We start from the raw sequence: 18,247 nt of genomic DNA, 5'->3' as shown, positions 1-18,247 counted from the left end.
TGCCTAGAGCCTGTGCTCTGCAACAAGAGAAGCCACTGCAATGAGAGGCCCACACACCACAATGAAGAGTAGCCCCCGCTCGCCGCAACAAGAGAAAGCCCGTGCACAGCAACAAAGACCCAATGCAGCCAAAAATAAATAAATAAAATTAATTAATATAAATAAATAAAACTGATAAGTTTTACCACATTGGTCTTAAATGCTTCTACCAATTCAATTGGATATTTTCCATAGAGGGCTTTGCATTTTATTGAAAGCATCTGTTGGCTTGCTGGGATTCTCCCTTAAACTGTCTCCCTGGAGACGGGGACCTAATTATTCATTTTTTATATTCCCACATTTTAGTGCACAGGAAGCCAAAAAGATGTGACGAAGGAAAAAGGAAACTCTTATGTCGTGACAGGAATATTGGAAAATCAGGAACCATGCAGCATCAGGAACTTGTAGTGTAGCCATGCAAACCAGGAGCCCTGTGAGCTGACTTCAAGTATTTAGTCCCAGAATCTTGGGAAGTGGCAGGTTCTCAAGACACTTCACAAAAAAGGAAACTGAGGCTAGGAGTTAGGAGACTAATGCTCATAAACTAGTAACTGAACTTTTACTGAGCACCTCCTGTGTGTTGGCATTATTCTCCCCATGGGGAAGACCATGATCACATGGTCAGCCCCTGTCCACATGGAACTTTCCTTTATAAATACTTCTTAAGGGAGTAAATAGTAGCTCATTTATTCCTCATCCCATCTTAATGGCTATTATTTCCCTTTCTCAGATGAGGAAACCCTAGGCTCAGAGAGGTGAAATCACTTGTACAAAGCCACACAGCCAGCAGGTGGTCAGGTTTGGATTTCAACTCAGAGCAAGTACTCCCAATCGCTTTGTTATATACTGCCTCTGAATAATATTATTGTCCAGAGCAGCAGCAATCACCATTTCCGCGTGCTAGGCTCTGTGGTAAGGACTGTCCCCTTCATTTATTCAACCAATGCACACTGAGCAGCTACTTTGTGCCAGGCGCCCCCATTTTAAAGATGGGTTAACAGGCCCAGGGAGCTTCTTCGAGAGATGGGGACGCACCGCACCGTCCTCGCCAAGCCTCCCCACCTGGGTGTTCCACCTATGTAAGGCATTCAGTTGGCGCTCAGTTAACCCAAGACACTGTCCCCGCCTCTAACGACACAGACGACTAACTTCGCAACCAACCGCTGCCCCAGCGCCACAGAGCAGCGGCTGGGGCGAGACCACGTACTGGAGAGCCTGCCGAGACGGCGGTTGGAAGCCCCGCCTCCCACGCGTGCACGCTGCGCGTCCCGTCGGCCCGCTAGGCTCCGGGAGTCCGGGCGCGGTTGGAGGCGTCCTCAAGGAGTGCGCGCGCCTGCGCCGGCGTCGGGCTCGCGCACGCGCACCTGCGCCGGCGTCGGGCTCGCGCACGCGCACGGCGGCGACGGCAGCGGTGGCGGCGGTTCCTGCCGAGGGCTGTGAGGGCGGGCGGCTCCGAAGGAAGCGGCGAAGCTGAGAGGCTCGGCGGCAGCGCCGGCGGTTTGGCGCGCGTGACTCTCGACCCTGCTCGCTCTGCGGCGGGCGTTTTGATCCGTTACACGGGCGCGGGCGCGGCGGCGGCAGCCCGAGGCCTGCGGCCTAGGCCTCAGCGCGGCGGCGGGCTCGAGTGCGGTGCGGAGCCGGCCTGAGAGCTCTACGCGGCGGCACCATGAGCGTGGAGGCGTACGGGCCCAGCTCGCAGACGCTCACCTTCCTGGACACCGAGGAGGCCGAGCTGCTCGGCGCCGACACCCAGGGCTCCGAGTTCGAGTTTACCGACTTCACTCTCCCCAGCCAGACGCAGACGCCCCCCGGCGGCCCCGGAGGTGGCGGCGCTGGGGCCCCGGTCTGCGCGGGCCCGGGCGCGGCGGCCGGACAGCTCGACGCGCAGGTGAGCGGCACATGGCGACGCCGGAAGCCGGGGCCGGGCCTCGGCGGTCGTGGACCTGCCCCGGTTTCCCCTCCAGCCGGGCCCGGGCTGATCTGCTCGGGTCCCACAGTCCGGCCGGGTCCGGAGTAACCTGGCCGGGGATCTCCCGCTCAGGACGTGCCCGGAGTAACCTGCCCCAGTTTCCGCTCTCCAGCCGGACCCGGGTAGTTCTCCTTCAAGTTCCGCTCTGGTTGCGTCCGTGTGATCTCAGGACCTAGCTCAGGCCGCGTCTTAAGTGATCTGTCCCAAGTCCTCTTCCGGGCCTGTCCGAGGTGATCGGCCCTAGGTCTGTCTCTGGCCAGGTCGGGGGCGACTTGTCCCCGAGTTCTCCTCCAGCTGGGTCAGTGCCCTGCTCAAACCAGCTCCGGGGCGATCTGCTCCGGTTCCCCCTCTGGGCTGATGCGACCGCCCTGCCCCACTCACTTACCTGTGGTCGCAGCCATCACGGCACCCCCGCCCCCATTCATGCCCACTGTGCGGCGGGTTCAAATTTCACCGGGCCCTGGGATGCTGGCGAGAGGAGGGTCGAGGCTTCCCCAGCAGAAACGGAATTTTTGCATCCAATCGAGAACCCCACACTCGCTGGCTTTTAAGATTATTCATGAAGCAGTTTGCGTTTTGTTTTTCCTTCTTGCATTGCCTGTTGCTGAAATCGACCTGTTACGTAACTCCATAGCCCTGCCTTGGAAAAGTTGGTTTTGAGTTTGTTCCTCCAATGGGGCAGTGGTAGTGGGTTTCATATAAATGGTTCTGCCACGTCAGAAAGTTCTGTTCTTAATGATGTGAACATTTAGCGAAGGCTGCTCAGTTATTTTAAATTTGGGTTTGTGTTACGAGAGTGTGTTGGGCATACACTTCCTGGACCTGGGTCCCTGCCCCGGGGTGGGAGAAGGGGCTGGCAGTGGTCTTGGGCTGGGCTCCCCAGGAATGTAGCCATCTTCCTGTGGATCTCAGATTCCATTCCTGTGCCTGGCACCTCCCTCAGGTTTATTTTCCTGAATTCTCAGCCAGGGAGGAGCTATAGGGTTCACCTTGTCATAGGTGTCCCTTAGCAAGAGGATCCACTGCCAGGGTGCGGGGAGCTAACCCATCCTCAGCCAGAGTGAGCTCAAACCCTGTCCTGGAGGAGGGGGCTTACATTCTAGTTGGATGAGTCATTCCCGTGGGTAGACCACCCACTTGGACTTTTCTTTTAGCCCCTAATAGAAGCAGAAAACATTTGACTCATGCTAACCCCAGATTCCTTAAAAATAGAAGCTTGATGGGTGGGGCATCAGGGAGAACAGGTGTGCACCATATGTATGTTTTTTCGGTTTTGTTTACATGTGGTGGGGGAAGGTAGGAGAGAGGGGAGAGTTTGCATGGAGAAATGAATGAGCCGCTGGAGGCTCATGATACCGCCTGTAGTTTCATACTCTGTAGACCTGTTTCCACAGCTGTAAAATGGGGATAACAGCTATATTTTTGTTACTTTTAAACATACGTGAAATCTGAACTCATGTATGAATGGATAGAGCAGATAGTGCTGTCTGTAATTTGTGTCCAGCGTGTCCGGAAAGCTGAGGATAAAGATCTCTTGGTTGAGCAGTGTGCCATGACCCGTGGCAGCTCAGGGTTGTGAGAGGTAATCGTTTTATTGCAAATCCTGTTTAGACTGTAGCCTATAAAACAGCAAGCCTGGGGCAGCTCTGAGTTCTAGTTGGGTTCTTTTTTTTTTTTAAATTAATTTATTTATTTACTTATTTATTTATTTTTGACTGCGTTGGGTCTTCGTTGCTGTGTGCGGGCTTTCTCTAGTTGTGGTGAGCGGGGGCTACTCATTGCGGTGGCTTCTCTTGTATCGGAGCACAGGCCCTAGGCGCGTGGGCTCAGTAGTTGTGGCTCACGGGCTCTAGAGCGTAAGCTCAGTAGTTGTGGCGCACGGGCTTAGTTGCTCCGCGGCATGTGGGATCTTCCCGGACCAGGGCTCGAACCCATGTCCCCTGCATTGGCAGGTGGATTCTTAACCACTGCGCCACCAGGGAAGTCCCTGGGCTTCTATTCTGAGTGCCTTTTGATTTTATCTTATTGGATGAGTGGCTGTGGATTGTCAAGTGCTGGGCAACCACTTTTGTTTCACAGCTTTACCGAGGTAGAATTCACATACCATACACTTCACCCATTCAAAGTGTGCAATTTAGTGACTTCAGTACATTCAGAGTTGTGCAGCTACCACCACAGTCGATTTTAGGACATTTTCATCACCATAAAAAGAAGCCCTGCACCGCTTAGCCTGTCAGTCTTCCCTTCTCTAACCCCAGGCAGCCACTAATCTTTCTATCTCTGGATTTACGTACTCTGGACATTTCCTATAAATAGACATATAGTATGTGGTCTTTTGTTCTTTTACTGAGCATGTTTTCAAGGTTCATCCATGTTGTAGCATGTATCTGCTCCATTCCTTTTTATGACTGAATGATATTCCACAGCACAGACAGACCACATTTTGTTTATCCACTTACCTGTCAGTGGACATTTGGGTTGTTTTTGTTTTTAGCTGTTACAGAAAATGCTGCTGTGAACGTCTGTGTAGAGGTTTCTGTGTGGACGTAAGCCTTCAGTGAAATTGGTGGGTGGTATGGTAACAACTGCCTGTTGCTTTTTCGGGTGCTGCCAGACTGTTTTCCGGTGTGTAGCCATTTTTTGATATCAGTTTTGACTGCCAGTTTTGCACAGTTGGTTTTATCTGAAAGTTTGTTGAGGTAACACATGTGTGTCTTGGCCAGGGTGGGAGAATGGCAGGCAGAGGTGACTCTGCTGAGCACTGAGTTAGTTCCAATAACACTTGTTTTCTTGTTTATGATTTGAAACTGATTATTTATCAAAGCCCTGCCAAGTGTCCTTAAGATAAAGGGACAGTTTTCTTTTGAGTATTTGACCCTTTCCTGGCCCCTTCCCCTGCCCCTCAAAGGGCAGGGAAAGGTAATTTTGGAAGTCCTTTGCATAATAGCTGGTATTACAGACCTTCTGGTCTGCCTAGTTGGAATATTTCCCCTTGACTGTTGCTACTATCGTGTTTCCTCCAAACATTGGAATTATGGTGAAAATCTTAAGAGTTGGGAACACTGCCAAACAAAAAAAAAGGAAATGAACCATTGATACAGCCAGCAACATGGATGCATCTTAAAATAATTACAGTGAGTGAAAGATGCACTTAAAAGAGTATATACTCTTTGATTCTGTTCATATAAAACTCTAGAAAGTGCTAGGTAACCTACAGTGACAGAAGGCAGATCAGTGGTTGTGGGGAGGGGAGGAAAGGAGAGAGGGATGGCAAAGGCACGAGGAGACTGAGGGTGATGGATGTGTTTGTTACCTTTATTGATGGATTCACTGGTGTTTATGTACATTGATGTGTGTCAGCTTACAAAATTATAAAGAGCTGCTTCCTACTCTTCAAAACCTGCTGCCTTCAGAAGTCAGGGAAGGCTTTTCCAGCATATCCTTGATTGTCCAGGTAAACAGATCATCTTCTGCTTCCTGGCCCTCAGCTTATGATGAGGAGTGACTTCCATATAGTTCCAGGGTTCCTAAAAGTGGTGAGTCTAAAATTTGAGTTGGCCTTTTTTTGTTCCGTGAACACTCAGTACAGCTGTGACATAAGTACGCCTTGAGAAAATTGGAGATGAGATGCTGCTAGCCTCGCAGGAGCTCTGGCATGTGTTCTACCTGTACTTTCCTCTTATTGGATTTCTGGCGTTTGGTTCCAAACCCCCGAAAGGGAGGGCTTATGTGTCAGTTACTGCTTAATAAGCGAAATAACTCCTAACTCTGTTTACCCAATTAATTTCATTACCCAGATTCAGCATGACTGGGGGAAAAGTGAACACTAATACAATACCAATATTAACAGCAGAACAAAGTTCTCTATCAATCTAGCTCCCACAACCAAAAAAGAGAGGCATCTTTCTAATAGCTTTACTGGGCTTCCCTGGTGGTGCAGTGGTTAAGAATTCACCTGCCAATGCAGGGGACATGGGTTCGAGCCCTGGCCCGGGATGATCCCACATGCTGCGGAGCAGCTAAGCCCGTGTGCCACAACTACTGAGCCTGCACTCTAGAGCCCGCAAGCCGCAACTACTGAGCCCCCATGCCTAGAGCCCGTGCTCCGCAACAAGAGAAGCCACTGCAGTGAGAAGCCCATGCACCGCAATGAAGAGTAGCCCCCGGTCACCGCAACTAGAGAAAGCCCGCGCGGAGCAGTGAAGACCCAACGCAGCCAAAAAAAAAAAAAAAGTAATAATAAAATAAATAAATGATAGCTTTACTGAAGTATGGTCATATACCAGAGTCCTCTTGTTTGTTTGTTTTTTATAATTTTTACAGTTTCACACACCTTGATCTGGGCCATGGATATAAGCAGGTAAGACATACTTTTTTTTTTTTTTTTTTTTTTTTTGGCTTTGCCAAGTGGCTTGCAGGATCTTAGTTCCCTGACCAGGGACTGAACCCGGGCCCCTGGCATTGGAAGCACAGAGTCCTAACCACTAGACCACCAGGCAGTTCCCGAGGCCTCTTGTTTTTAAGTGTTCAATTCAGTGTTTTGTGTTTTTTTTGTTTTTTCTTTTTTAGTAAATTTACTGGGCTATGTAGCCATCCCAACAGTCACTCACTGTCCTCAGTTCTCTTTCATGCCACCTTTCCTTTCCTCTTCTATTTTTGCTCCTTCTAATCTTGGTTGTTTCTTGTTAAAGCTCTAAGGTAGGAAGATCGGGTGACCCCGTGCTTCCCACTCCAGGTCACACACTGGGGCGATGTGGTGCCTCGTGTGCTGGGGTTCAGAGGTAGGAGCTGAGGCCTGGCCACACTGCTCATGTGGTGAGCCTGGGAGCCCTCATGTGTCTGTTCACGTTTTGTTTTGTTCCCTCTGCACAGACTCTCAGGCTGACCTCCTCAGCCTGGTTCTCAACTCCCGTCCTCTCAGTACTTCTGTTTCCCTGTCTTGCTGTGCCTGGGGAGGGCTGACTCCCACTGGGAGTCAAAGTGAGTCGTTTGCCAACTGCAGCTGCTTTGTTAGAAATGGCAGGTGTTGCCCAGTCTGCAGTTGACCCTGGGGACAGTGAGGGCCCAGAGGAGGGAAAGGGAAAAAAGCCTTTGTGAGTGGTGGTCCTTGAGTTGTTCAGGAAAGGCACCCTGAACAACTTGGGCACAGGGCTTGGCATGGAGGGAAAAGGGCTGTTGTCCACGACGAGGGGCTCGGGCTGGATCCTGGAGCCTTGTGTTGCTGCTGAGGGGTGCCGTGACCTCCGTTGAGAGGAAGGGCCCTTAGGTGGCAGGGAGACCTGGCAGAGTTTGGCTGAGGCTAGAAGGGGAGCTCAGGCAGAGAGCGCTGGGGTCAGATGTGTGCCCTCAGGTGCGCACATGTGTGAAATACCACAGTACCAGGTGGCCACAGTGGCCACTCCTCCTTGGACACATGCTTGTCACTGCGCTGAGCACCCCGTTGTCCCCGAGTCCTCATAACTCCTCTAGAGCAGGCGTGAGTTCTTGTCTGATGGTTTTCATCAGGGCCCGGGATCCCCCTGGGCTGAGGCAGGGCTCCCCTTGGATGGGAGGTGTGAGTAGGGGGTCAGCAGACCTTTGGAGGTGCTGCCCTGAGAGCTGCGTGAGAGGCCTTGCAGGAGGGAGAGGCCCCACCAGAGGGCTGTGAGCAGGGGCTGGAGGGGTAGATTGTGGGCAGTGGCTCTCAACTGAGGGGCAGTTGTGTGGTAGGGGTGGTCTTTTGGTGGCATAGGACAGTCCAGCTCACAGAGAAGGGCCAAGATGACCATTGTGTTCATTGGGTCCCAGTGCAGAATGTGGCCTGGGAGGTGCAGAGGGGGCAGTGAGTCAGGCCGGGTCTCCAGTGCTCCCTTTTCCAAGTCTTTTAGGGCCCCAGTCTTGGGGGGCTTTGAACTCTTCTTGCTGGAAGAGCTTTCCTTGAGGGCAAAATCCTACTTCCTCTGATAAACAACAGAAATGCCGGGTCCTGGGATCCCATGGCTGGCATAGGGTCCTTGTGCCTTTTTATGTGTGTTGGTCCACTAGCAGCTTGCAAGTTGGACAACTGAGCCGGGTTTCTCAGGATCCCTGCGGACTGTTGCCAGGACGGCTTCTAGACAGTACAGTTGATTTAGGCTGCCTGCTGAGCTGTGAGTAGCCCTTTGTCATGACTGAGGATAGCACCTTCCTATCTACTCTAGCTCTTCGCGTAGCTCAGCTGCCAGGGCTGACGGTGAACCTGGAGGGGTTGCTTGCCTCATCCGAGGCAGAAGCCATTTGGTACAAGCTGTGCTCATCTTCCATCACTCCTTTCATGTGCATGGCTCTGCAGAGCTAACACAGATTCCAGGCAGCCACCTTGTCCACCTGTATTGTGTAAAAATGTTTATTAGGAATTCTGTCATGTATAAGTAGATAAAGCAAATCCTAACGATCTGTCTTCTTGATTTGATGGTTGTGAAGATTTTCTTTTCTCTCTTTTTTTCTTTTTCTTTGCTGAAGTGGTTTAAAGCAAATCCAACTTGTCATTTCACTCTTCTGAGGTTGAGCCATATGAGTTAGTGATACTCAACCATTTAAACCTATGCTATTTAGAATGCATTTCTAAAAACATGAAAAGGGCATCTTTCCTTCATAGCCGTACTGCTGTGGTCAGACAAACAGCACCAACAATAGTTTTTCAGGATCATCTAATATTGAATACATGGGGCTTCCCTTTCTCCACAGTCAGATTATTTACCTGGTCCGGATCCCTGTGGGGTCTAGTGTTAATGTGATTGATTGTCATGTCTCCAGCCCTGCTCCTCTGGGCAGCCCCTCCCTCTTCTTCTTTTCATGCCACTGAGCCAGGATCCGGTCCAGGTCATTGTCCTGTGAGGTGTCCTGCCTTCTGGACTGAACCTCTCCTCACAGCCTGGCTTCTCCCTGCAGGTGTGGGTGGATTCCATCTCAGTCTGTGAGCTCCTTTGAGAGTGGCTGACCCCAGAGCTGGGCAGGCAGGGGCAGCACAAGGGGAGCTGCAGACACCCCAGACAGGTCGAGGATATTCTTGAGCTTTGAAATGAACTGCAGGGGTGGACTTGGCATTTGATCAAAACAAGGGTCTACTGAAAAGAGGGAGGCAGGTAGAACTCCTTTAACCCAAAGCTCAGGGACTGCTGTGTTGGGTGGGACCATGTGAAGTTCCCTTCATTGTAGGTCAAAAATGGTCAAATCTCAACAATTTCTTGTGGTTAAAACTAATGGATTGAAGAAGGCTAAGAGATTACATCACAAATAATGTGTAATTGTTAACTGGGTCTTGGATTTAAAAAACTGTAAAGGACATTGTTAGAACATTGGGAAAATGTGTATATGTGTATTAGATATCAGTATTATATCAGCATTATTCCTGAGTGTGATGTTTATATTGTGGTTGTGTGGAGAAAGCCCTTGTCCTGGGACCTATGATTCTGAAATGGATCAGGAACAGAAAAGTGTGTGTGTGAATGCATGTGTGCATACGTGTGCAGAGCAAGAGAGGGAGAGAGCAAGTGTGGCAAAATGTGAGTGGCTGGTGGATCCAGATGGTGGGTGTGTGGGTCATTCATTCTCTGTAGTTTTGAAACTTTTTCAAAAGCTGAGGGAGAGCGGATCTTCTGTTAGCCTTTTCCTGAGGCAGGGCTCAGAGACCTGGTAGTTCCTCTCTGCCTCAGGTCACCTGAGGGAAAGGCGATTTCCCACTCACTCTTTTTTATTTAAGTTGTGGAAGAAAAGAATAAATGATGAGTCATTTTACCTCTCAACCTTTATATTTTGGATGAGAAGATATGTTCATTTAGCTAACACTGTGAGAGCCTCCTGGGGTGTGGGCTCAGTTCTAGGTGCGGGGGTCAGAGCAGGGAGCAGGACAGGGAGAGCTGGCCCCACTGGCGCCCCTCAGATGGGGTCAGGGGAGGCCTCCCTAGGAGGTGCCCTGTGGACCGGGACTGAAGGACCAGGAGCCATCTGTGTAGAAGCCAGGGGGAGAGTGAGTGCAAAGGCCTTGGGACATTGGCATAGTCGGGGATTGAGGGACAGAAATGTCCATTTCATGCTGAGTGGTATGACGCTTACGAGGTTTGGGGTAAAAATTTATGGTCTAAAAGTTCTTACCAGCACAGTTAGTGGTAATTTTTGAACTGATGTGCTTTTCCTTTGTGGGAATGAAGTGACCTTTCTTCCTGCTGTTCTGAGGCGCACTGAGTTCTGCAGTGGGTCGTAAGAAACTCTCTGGGCAGAAAACCTCTGCAAGGCCTTGATCAGCTCAGCAGCTCATAGATGGACTTCAGTAATGAGTGCCCAGAGCAGGGGTGGAGAGGGAACTGTTTCCTTCGCTTTCTAGACCCAGTGACATGGTGCCTGGGGATGGGCTTGGTGCCAGGGGTGCAGGGAGGACTTTCCCTTCTTGAGCCCAACAGGACCCAGGGGTCCTGGCTGGAGGTGATGGGTTGATAACCTCAGTCCTGTGCCAGACAAGGACACTCCCCTCCCTTCTTCCATTACATCGCTTGGCTTGGATTGTGGGCCTTCTCTGTGCCAGGCACTCTTTAGTGCTTTAACTCACTTAATTATAGTTGCTAAGGTCAAATGTATTTTTTTTAAAATTTAATTTATTTATTTTTGCGGTACGGGGGCCTCTCGCTGTTGTGGCCTCTTCCTCTTCGGGGCACAGGCTCCGGACGCACAGGCTCAGCGGCCATGGCTCACGGGCCCAGCCGCTCCGCGGCATGTGGGATCTTCCCGGACCGGGGCACGAACCCGTGTCCTCTGCATTGGCAGGCGGACTCTCAACCACTGCGCCACCATGGAAGCCCAGGTCAAATGTATTTTTGAAGTTAATGTTTATCTTAAAACTTTCCAGAAAGTAGAGGGAGAAACTAACAAGCCAGCTGTAGAACTCTGTGTTGTGGTCAGGTCACAGCTGGGCAGGAGTGGGGCTGGGCAGGGGTTGGACAAGTGCATGTGGTGTGTAGGTGTGCGTAAGTACTTGTGAGGAGGGACACACCCACGCCCCAGCCACACAGCTACAGGGCCTACTGGGGAATCTGGACTCCTCTCTCTCTAGTCTCCCTACCTTCAGTGGGGCTGAGGGAGAATCCATCTGACCTTGTGTTGTGTCGGTATTGTATTGTCTCTTGAGAGTTCCTAGAGCAGGTCCTAGAGCGGACTTAGATTTCTTGCTCCTTATTAAGCCTGAGGGGTATGAGTGATGCAGAGAGAGGGTCGACACATGGTTGGTCAGGCTCTGTTAAGAGCCTCACACATTCCTGATGTGCCCTCTGCTGGTTCACTCTTCCCTCTGTGAAGGGAGATGAAGTGTGGGATCTGAGGCCTGGATGAAGCAGGAGTGGGTGGAATGAAGCCACCTGGTGTCACGCAGGTGTCCGTATTACTCCACATACTAATTTTGATGTTTCAGGAAAGTAAAGATTCACATATCACTAAGGATATTTCTTTACACATAAAAGTTTATACAACCTGATGAGACATTTTAGGAGTTCTTCTAGACTAGGAGTTAGCAAGCATTTTCTTTTTTCTTTTTTTTCCTTAAATTAACCATTTTTTATTTTTGAAATTTATTTATTTATCTATATATTTATTTATTTTGGCTGCACTGGGTCTTCGTTGCAACGCACGGGCTTCTCTAAGGCGTGCCGTCTTAGTTGCGGTATATTGGATCTTAGTTCCCTGACCAGGGATCGAACCTGGGCCCCCTGCATTGGGATCGTGGAGTCTTAACCACTGGACCACCAGGGAAGTGCCCCAACTGTTTTTTAAACTGAACTATAGTTAATTTACAATATTGTGTTAGTTTCAGGTATACAGCAAAATGATTCAGTTATATATATATTCTTTTTCAGATTCTTTTCCATTATAGGTTATTACAAGATATTGAATGTAGTACCCTATACTGTAGGTCCCTGTTGTTTTATCCATTTTATAGTAGCAGGGTGTATATGTCAATTTCAGACTCCTAATTAACACCACCCCCCATCAGCCCCTTTGGTAACCATAAGTTTGTTTTCTATGGTGTGAGTCCATTTCTGTTTTGTAAATAAGTTCATTTGTTTCATTTTTTTAGATTTCACATGCAAGTGATATATGATATTTGTCTTTCTCTGTCTGACTTCACTTAATATGATAAGTGACTTCACTTAATATGATATGTCCATCCCTGTTGCTGCAAGTGACATTATTTCATTCTTTTTTATGGCTGAGTCATATTCCATTTTATGTATATATACCACATCTTATCCATTCCTCTGTCGATGGACATTTAGGCTCCTTCCATGTCTTGGCTGTTGTAAATAGTACTGCTGTGAACATTGGGGTGCATGTACATTTCGAATTAGAGTTTTCTCCGGATATATGCCCAGGAGTGGGATTGCTGGGTCATATGGTAGTTCTGTTTTTAGTTTCTTGAGGAACCTCCATATTGTTCTCCATAGTGGCTGCACCAATTCACGTTCTCACCAACAGCAAAGGAGAGTTGCTTTTTCTCCATGCCCTCTCCAGCATTTATTGTTTGTAGACTTTTTAATCATGGCCATTCTGACTGGTGTGAGGTGATACCTCGTAGTTTTGGTTTGCATTTCTCTAATAATTAGCAATATTGAGCATTTTGTCATGTACCTGTTGACCATCTATATGTCTTCTTTGGAGAAATGTCAGCAAGCATTTCCTTAAAGTGCTAGGTAGTAAATGTTCTAGGCTTTGTGGGACAAGAAGCAAATACCTACTATTAGGTATTTAATCCAACCATTAAAAAATGTAAGTACCATTCTGAGCTTGAGATTGTGGCCTACACCCTCTCAGCCCTCCCCTGTAGCATGATATATGTGGCTCTTTCACTGCCATGAAGTGAAATCCAGGTACCATAATCTGGCCACACACTTTCAGAAAACAAACACATGTGTGCTGAGGCAGTCACACTGAGAGGTGTCTTGGTCCCTTGTCGGCAGCCTCATCCTAGTATTGCCACTGCATGTGTCAGGAGAAGTGTTGCCAAAAGGAGAGGTGACTTTTTGAAGTAGTAACTTGCTATCAAAATTTCAAACAAAGGGGACTTCCCTGGTGGTCCAGTGGGTAAGACTCCATGCTCCCAACGCAGGGGGCCCAGGTTCGATCCCCGGTCGGGGAACTAAGAGTCCGTCCGCATGCCGCAACTAAGAAGTCCGCATGCTGTAGCTAAGAAGCCTGCTTGCCGCAGCTAAGGATCCCACATGCCCACGTGCCGCAACTAAGACCCAGTGCAGCCTAAATAAATAAATAAACAAATGTTTAAAAATTTTTTCAAACAAAGCACAGCAAAAAATTGCCAACAGGCATAGGAAAAGATATTTAGCATCATTATAATCCAGATTATGCCAATCAAAACCACAATGAGATACCACCTCACACCCATTAGGATGGCTACTATCAACAACCAACAGAAAAATCACAAGTGTTGGCAAGGATGTAGAGAAATTAGGACCCTTGTGCACTACTGGTGGGTGGGAATATAAAATAGTGTAGCTGCTGTGGAGAACAGTATGGCAATTCCTCAAAAAGTTAAACATAGAATAATTATATGATTCAGCAACTTCACTTCTGGGTATATACCCCAAAGAATTGAAAACAGGGACTTGAAGAGATACTCGTACTCCATGTTCATAGCAGCATCATCCACAGCAGCCAGAAGGTGGAAGCAACCCAAGTATCCACTGACTGATGAATGGATAAACAAAATGTTGTGTGTCCATACAGTGGAATATTATTCAGCCTTTAAAAGGGAGGAAATTCTGACACAGTTAGGACATAGATGAACCATGAGCACATTATGCTAAGTGAAATAAGTCAGTCACAAAAGGGCAAATACCATATGATTCCACTTATGTGAGGTCCCTACAGTAGTCAAATTCATAGAAACAGAAAGTAGAATGGAGGTTGCCAGGGGCTGAGGGAGGGGGAATGGACAGTTTCAGTTTGAGAAGATGAGAAAGTCCTGGAGATGGATGGTGGTAGTGGTTGCACAACCATGTGAATGTACTTAACGCAACAACCACTTACAATTTTTTTGAAAAGGAGATCAGGGATTTACAAAGAGGTGCTTGTGATGATGTTAATAATGCTGTCTTCATTACATTAAAATCCAAAAGTTGATACTGGTTTTTCATTAAAAAAAAAAATTTCCCCCAAACAAAGCATACAGTCTTCTTGCATTTAACCTGATTGTTGCCTTCTGAAAAAATGTTGGGACTTCCCTGCTGGTCCAGTGGTTAAGACTTCGCCTTCCAGTGCAGAGGGTGTGGGCTTGATCCATTGTTGGGGAGCTAAGATCCCAGATGCCCGGTGGCCAGAAAAAACAAAACATAAAACAGAAGCAGTATTGTAACAAATTCAATAAAGACTTTAAAAATGGTCCACATCAAAAAAATCTTAAGAAAAAAAGAAAAAAAGATAGTATATTAAAGTGGTGGCAGACACAGTGAAATGGGGTTCTGATCTGGCTGAGACCATTACAGAGACACGTGTTCCTGTAATGGGTTCTTGGCTTCCTTGACAACCCGAATGCACCTTTGGAGTTTCTGGGGTGCCCCCCCCCCTCAGGAGACCCATTGTCCTTAGGCCCATATAGGTGACTGGAGCAGTGGACAGGGACTGGCCTGAGCCGACCCCGCATGGCGTGGGTGTGGGTTTTGGTTTCCCAGCTCTGTGTGGCAGACCAGTGTCTGATCCCGTCTCACAGCTCAGAGAAACCTGGTGCCTGCCCTGGGGCTCCTGTCACTCCTTCCCTTCTTACATCGCATGATGCTTCCACTGCTTGACCCAGCCTTGTGTGGGCTGTGGCCCGTGGGGACCATGATGGGGACTGTTGGCTGCTGTCTGAGGAGGCAGTTCCTAGGGGGGCAGCATTAGGAGCACCTGTTTCCCTCAGACAAGCTGAGTCTGTGCACCCGTGAATGGATGTGTGAGCTCAGCAAAGGTGCCTGTGAAATTCATTGCTTAGTTATTTAAAGTTGCCTATTTGTATGTTTTTGCTGTTATAACATATAAAGGGTACATTTAGTAAGATTGTGTCCTGAAACTGGAAGATTATCCTAACATTCAATTTCTGATTCATAATTAAGAAGGGCTGCCTTCTGGAGAGGGGAACTGTCAGTGAAGGAAGTATGTGGACTAACGAGAGAACTGCATTCCCACATCTGCAGGGGTCACAACTTCTGGTGTTAGGCTTTAAAGGAGGAGGACCCTTGTGCAGCTGTCCACAGGGGGGGACCATACCTAGTTTGTAAAAAGTCATCTTGCTTCTTGTGGCCTTCAGCTTCCTGCTTGTAGTCATGGCGCTCTGGCTAGATGGGGTTGGGCCTGGGTGTGCAGGTGGCAGGGCGGATGACCTCAGCCACCTGTGCCCTGTTTTTGGCCAGGTAGGTTTGATAGGGAAGAGGAGAGTATGAAAAGTCAAATCAGAAGACGCTGAACTGTCGCACAGTAGAGAGCAGGCCAGTGCTTCACGGGAAGGTTGCCATGACTGCTCATATGGGGAGAAGCCACGTGCCTGGGCTGAGGCCCGGAAGCTGCAGTCTTTCATGGTGACGCTGCCTTCTGCCATAGGTCGGTGGACCTGAGGGCATCCTGCAGAACGGGGCCGTGGATGACAGCGTGGCCAAGACTAGCCAGTTGTTGGCCGAGTTGAACTTCGAAGAAGATGAGGAAGATACCTATTACACGAAGGATCTCCCCATACATGCCTGCAGGTGAGCACCTTCAGCGGAGGAGAGGACTCGCCTCCCAGAGCATCCATATTCTCTATGCATTTGCTGAGTTTACAGAGGCCCCTCTAAGACCATGGACTGTGACACTTGGAAACACTGTCCTTGGGAATAAGGAGGTTGCTCAAGCCTTTGTACACACATTAAGTCCCTATTACTGGGCAGGCGAATGGGATCAGCACCCTCTGTCATCCCTGATTCTCCCAGCTGGAGGGGGAAAGGTTCCCCTTCTCTGCCTTCCTCAGGCCCTTGGGTTGTTACCCGGTACCTGCCCCACTCACTTATCAGAAAGAACTCATCACATTGGGTGAGCATTTGGAGGGTGAATAGAGCAGCTAAGATTTCTCTTACAAAGAGATTACTGTAGGCTTCTTTAAAACATCTACCTCCTTGTTGCGTTGAAGATTCCTGAAAAATTGGAAGTGAGTAGTCAGTGGATGGACCTGCGTGTTGACCAAATTTGGAATTCTCATCTAGAGGAGGACCCACCCCTGTGTTTGGACTTACTCTTGCTTTTTTGTTACACGCACATGAGGAAATTGAGACCAAAAGAGGTGAAATGATCTTGCTCGGGGCACCCTGCCAGGCAGGGCAGTGGGCCTGGGCCTCTACTCAGCTCTGCCTGCCCCTTGGGCACGCTGCCCCTCTGAGGTCTGCACCCATCACGGGACAGAGGGCCACTCTTTTCCCTGCTTGGTGGGCACACTTTTTTACTTTGTTGGCTCTTTGTTCACTCTCATTTACAGTACATTTTTACATATGTATTCGCGTTCCTGTTATGTACCAAATATGCCTGTGAAGTGGTCCTGGTGAAGCTGCAGGTCGTTAAAGTCTGCACACCCCCTCGCACTCCTGCCGTCCCCAGGGAGTGGAGTAGGGAGAGCCCCCTGGCGTGAGGTGTTGCAGGGAAGGTTCTTGGCCAGAGGACATTCTCGTTTGAGATTTGAGTCTTGGCTTCATCCACATACAGAACTCTGTGGAGAGCCAATATTTCTGTTTTTGGTGTGTTGATTTTCAGAAAAGGGAGGCCAGGGGGCTCTCCCTAGGTGCTCCTTGCGAGCTGAGCTCAGTCTGTACCCCAGGACCCTCCGCTGCTGGGTTGAGCTGAGTGTTCCCAGGAGCACGGCGCCCTCTGCTGGAGCATGGGAGGCACTGTGAACGCAGCGTGGTCTCAGCTTACCTTCTGTGTGCCCAGAGCTAGGGATGCTGATTTCCCTGCTTATAAGTCACGGTTCCTGAATCATGAGGCCAAGGGGAGTGACTAGGTCACCTTGGGGGTTTTAGGACTCCATTGTTGGGCTCACCTGGCACCTTGCACTGCTCTCACCCCCACCCCCCGCCACCTCACCCTGGAAGGGGCTTTGCTGCTGTCTGAGGAGTCTCCACAGCACCCCTAAACCCTTCCCTGCGTTCACAGGGTCAGGAAGCCTCTGCAGTTAACTGATTGGATTTTGTTAGTGGGATCGTTGGATTTGAGTATGTGTTTAATGAAAAACTTAAAAATGTTGTAAGAGGAAAGAATTTTACATCCTGCCAAATTAAAACCAGAGAGTGGTCTTCTAGCTTTAACTGTTGATGTTTTGACTTTTTTAGTTACTGCGGAATACACGATCCTGCTTGCGTGGTTTACTGTAATACCAGCAAGAAGTGGTTCTGTAATGGACGTGGAAATACTTCTGGCAGGTAGATAATCAAACCGCGCATGTGTCTTTAATCAGTGCTGTGCTCAGATTTGTGTGTAAATTATGGAAATGTTGAAGCGAAGCACAATATAAAATCATGCTAACAAACCTGGTTTTTTCCCTCCTCTGTGACTGGTTTAACTTGAAACAGATGGTGGTGTGTGAATGCCTTAATGTATTTACCCTTGATTTATTCTCTGTGGTTCTTTTTATTATGCAAGTAGGGTTGGCTTAATTCTCTTTCCCAGTTTTTATTTATATTTTTCTGCAAGATGAGCTCCTGGCACGCCTGTTCATCTTCATTACTGGGTGCCTGGGGAGGATGTTCCCAAGACAGCAATGGGCATCCATGGGAGCCGCTTCCTGAGAAGGCTCCCTCTGGCCTTAGCTCATCAGAGCAGTCCTGAGGCTAATATGGGCCAGATCCTGAAGCATCAGATTAAATTAAGTTCACTTGACCGTCGGCTCTGGGCTTCCCTTCCTGCTGTTGATCAGCAGCAGCTGTGACTAGGTCCCTTGTTTTGTGTTTGGGGTGAGACCCACATTGTGAGGGTGCTTGCATTCCAGGGGAGAGTCTGTTTGGCTAAGCTCGAGCGGTGAGACTCCTCAGCCTCCACCACTGGCATGGGTCTGGTCCTGGTGGCTCCTCCAAGGCTGCCATGATGTGCAGCGACTCACTCCATCACCACAGGGAAGCAGAGCAGAGTCTCCGTGGGGCAGGGATCCGGGTCGCCTGCAAGAAAGCAGCATCTTCCTCTGAGGTTCATGTTTTATAGAAATAAAGTGACAAAATTCCGTAGGCAGCT

The 18,247-nt window shown here is 49.0% G+C and overlaps 1 protein-coding gene across 2 annotated transcripts in view; it reads left to right on the top strand.

Annotated features, from left to right (window-relative positions):
• Window positions 1-1,705: 1,705 nt before the first annotated feature.
• The window catches only part of UPF1 (UPF1 RNA helicase and ATPase), a gene marked incomplete at both ends in the record, with an annotated part of 33,521 nt that continues 16,979 nt past the window's right edge, over window positions 1,706-18,247 (top strand). For both annotated transcript variants that reach the window (XM_079701649.1, XM_079701648.1), the window contains 3 exons: window positions 1,706-1,927; window positions 15,602-15,744; window positions 17,353-17,442. In XM_079701649.1, coding sequence (XP_079557775.1) covers window positions 1,706-1,927; window positions 15,602-15,744; window positions 17,353-17,442 — 455 coding nt within the window. The remainder of the gene's footprint in view (window positions 1,928-15,601; window positions 15,745-17,352; window positions 17,443-18,247) is intronic.

This window comes from Hyperoodon ampullatus (genome assembly GCF_949752795.1).
Source record: "Hyperoodon ampullatus genome assembly, chromosome: 4".
In the NCBI taxonomy this organism is placed as follows: Eukaryota; Metazoa; Chordata; class Mammalia; order Artiodactyla; family Ziphiidae; genus Hyperoodon; species Hyperoodon ampullatus.
This window is presented reverse-complemented; position numbering and strand designations above follow the sequence as displayed.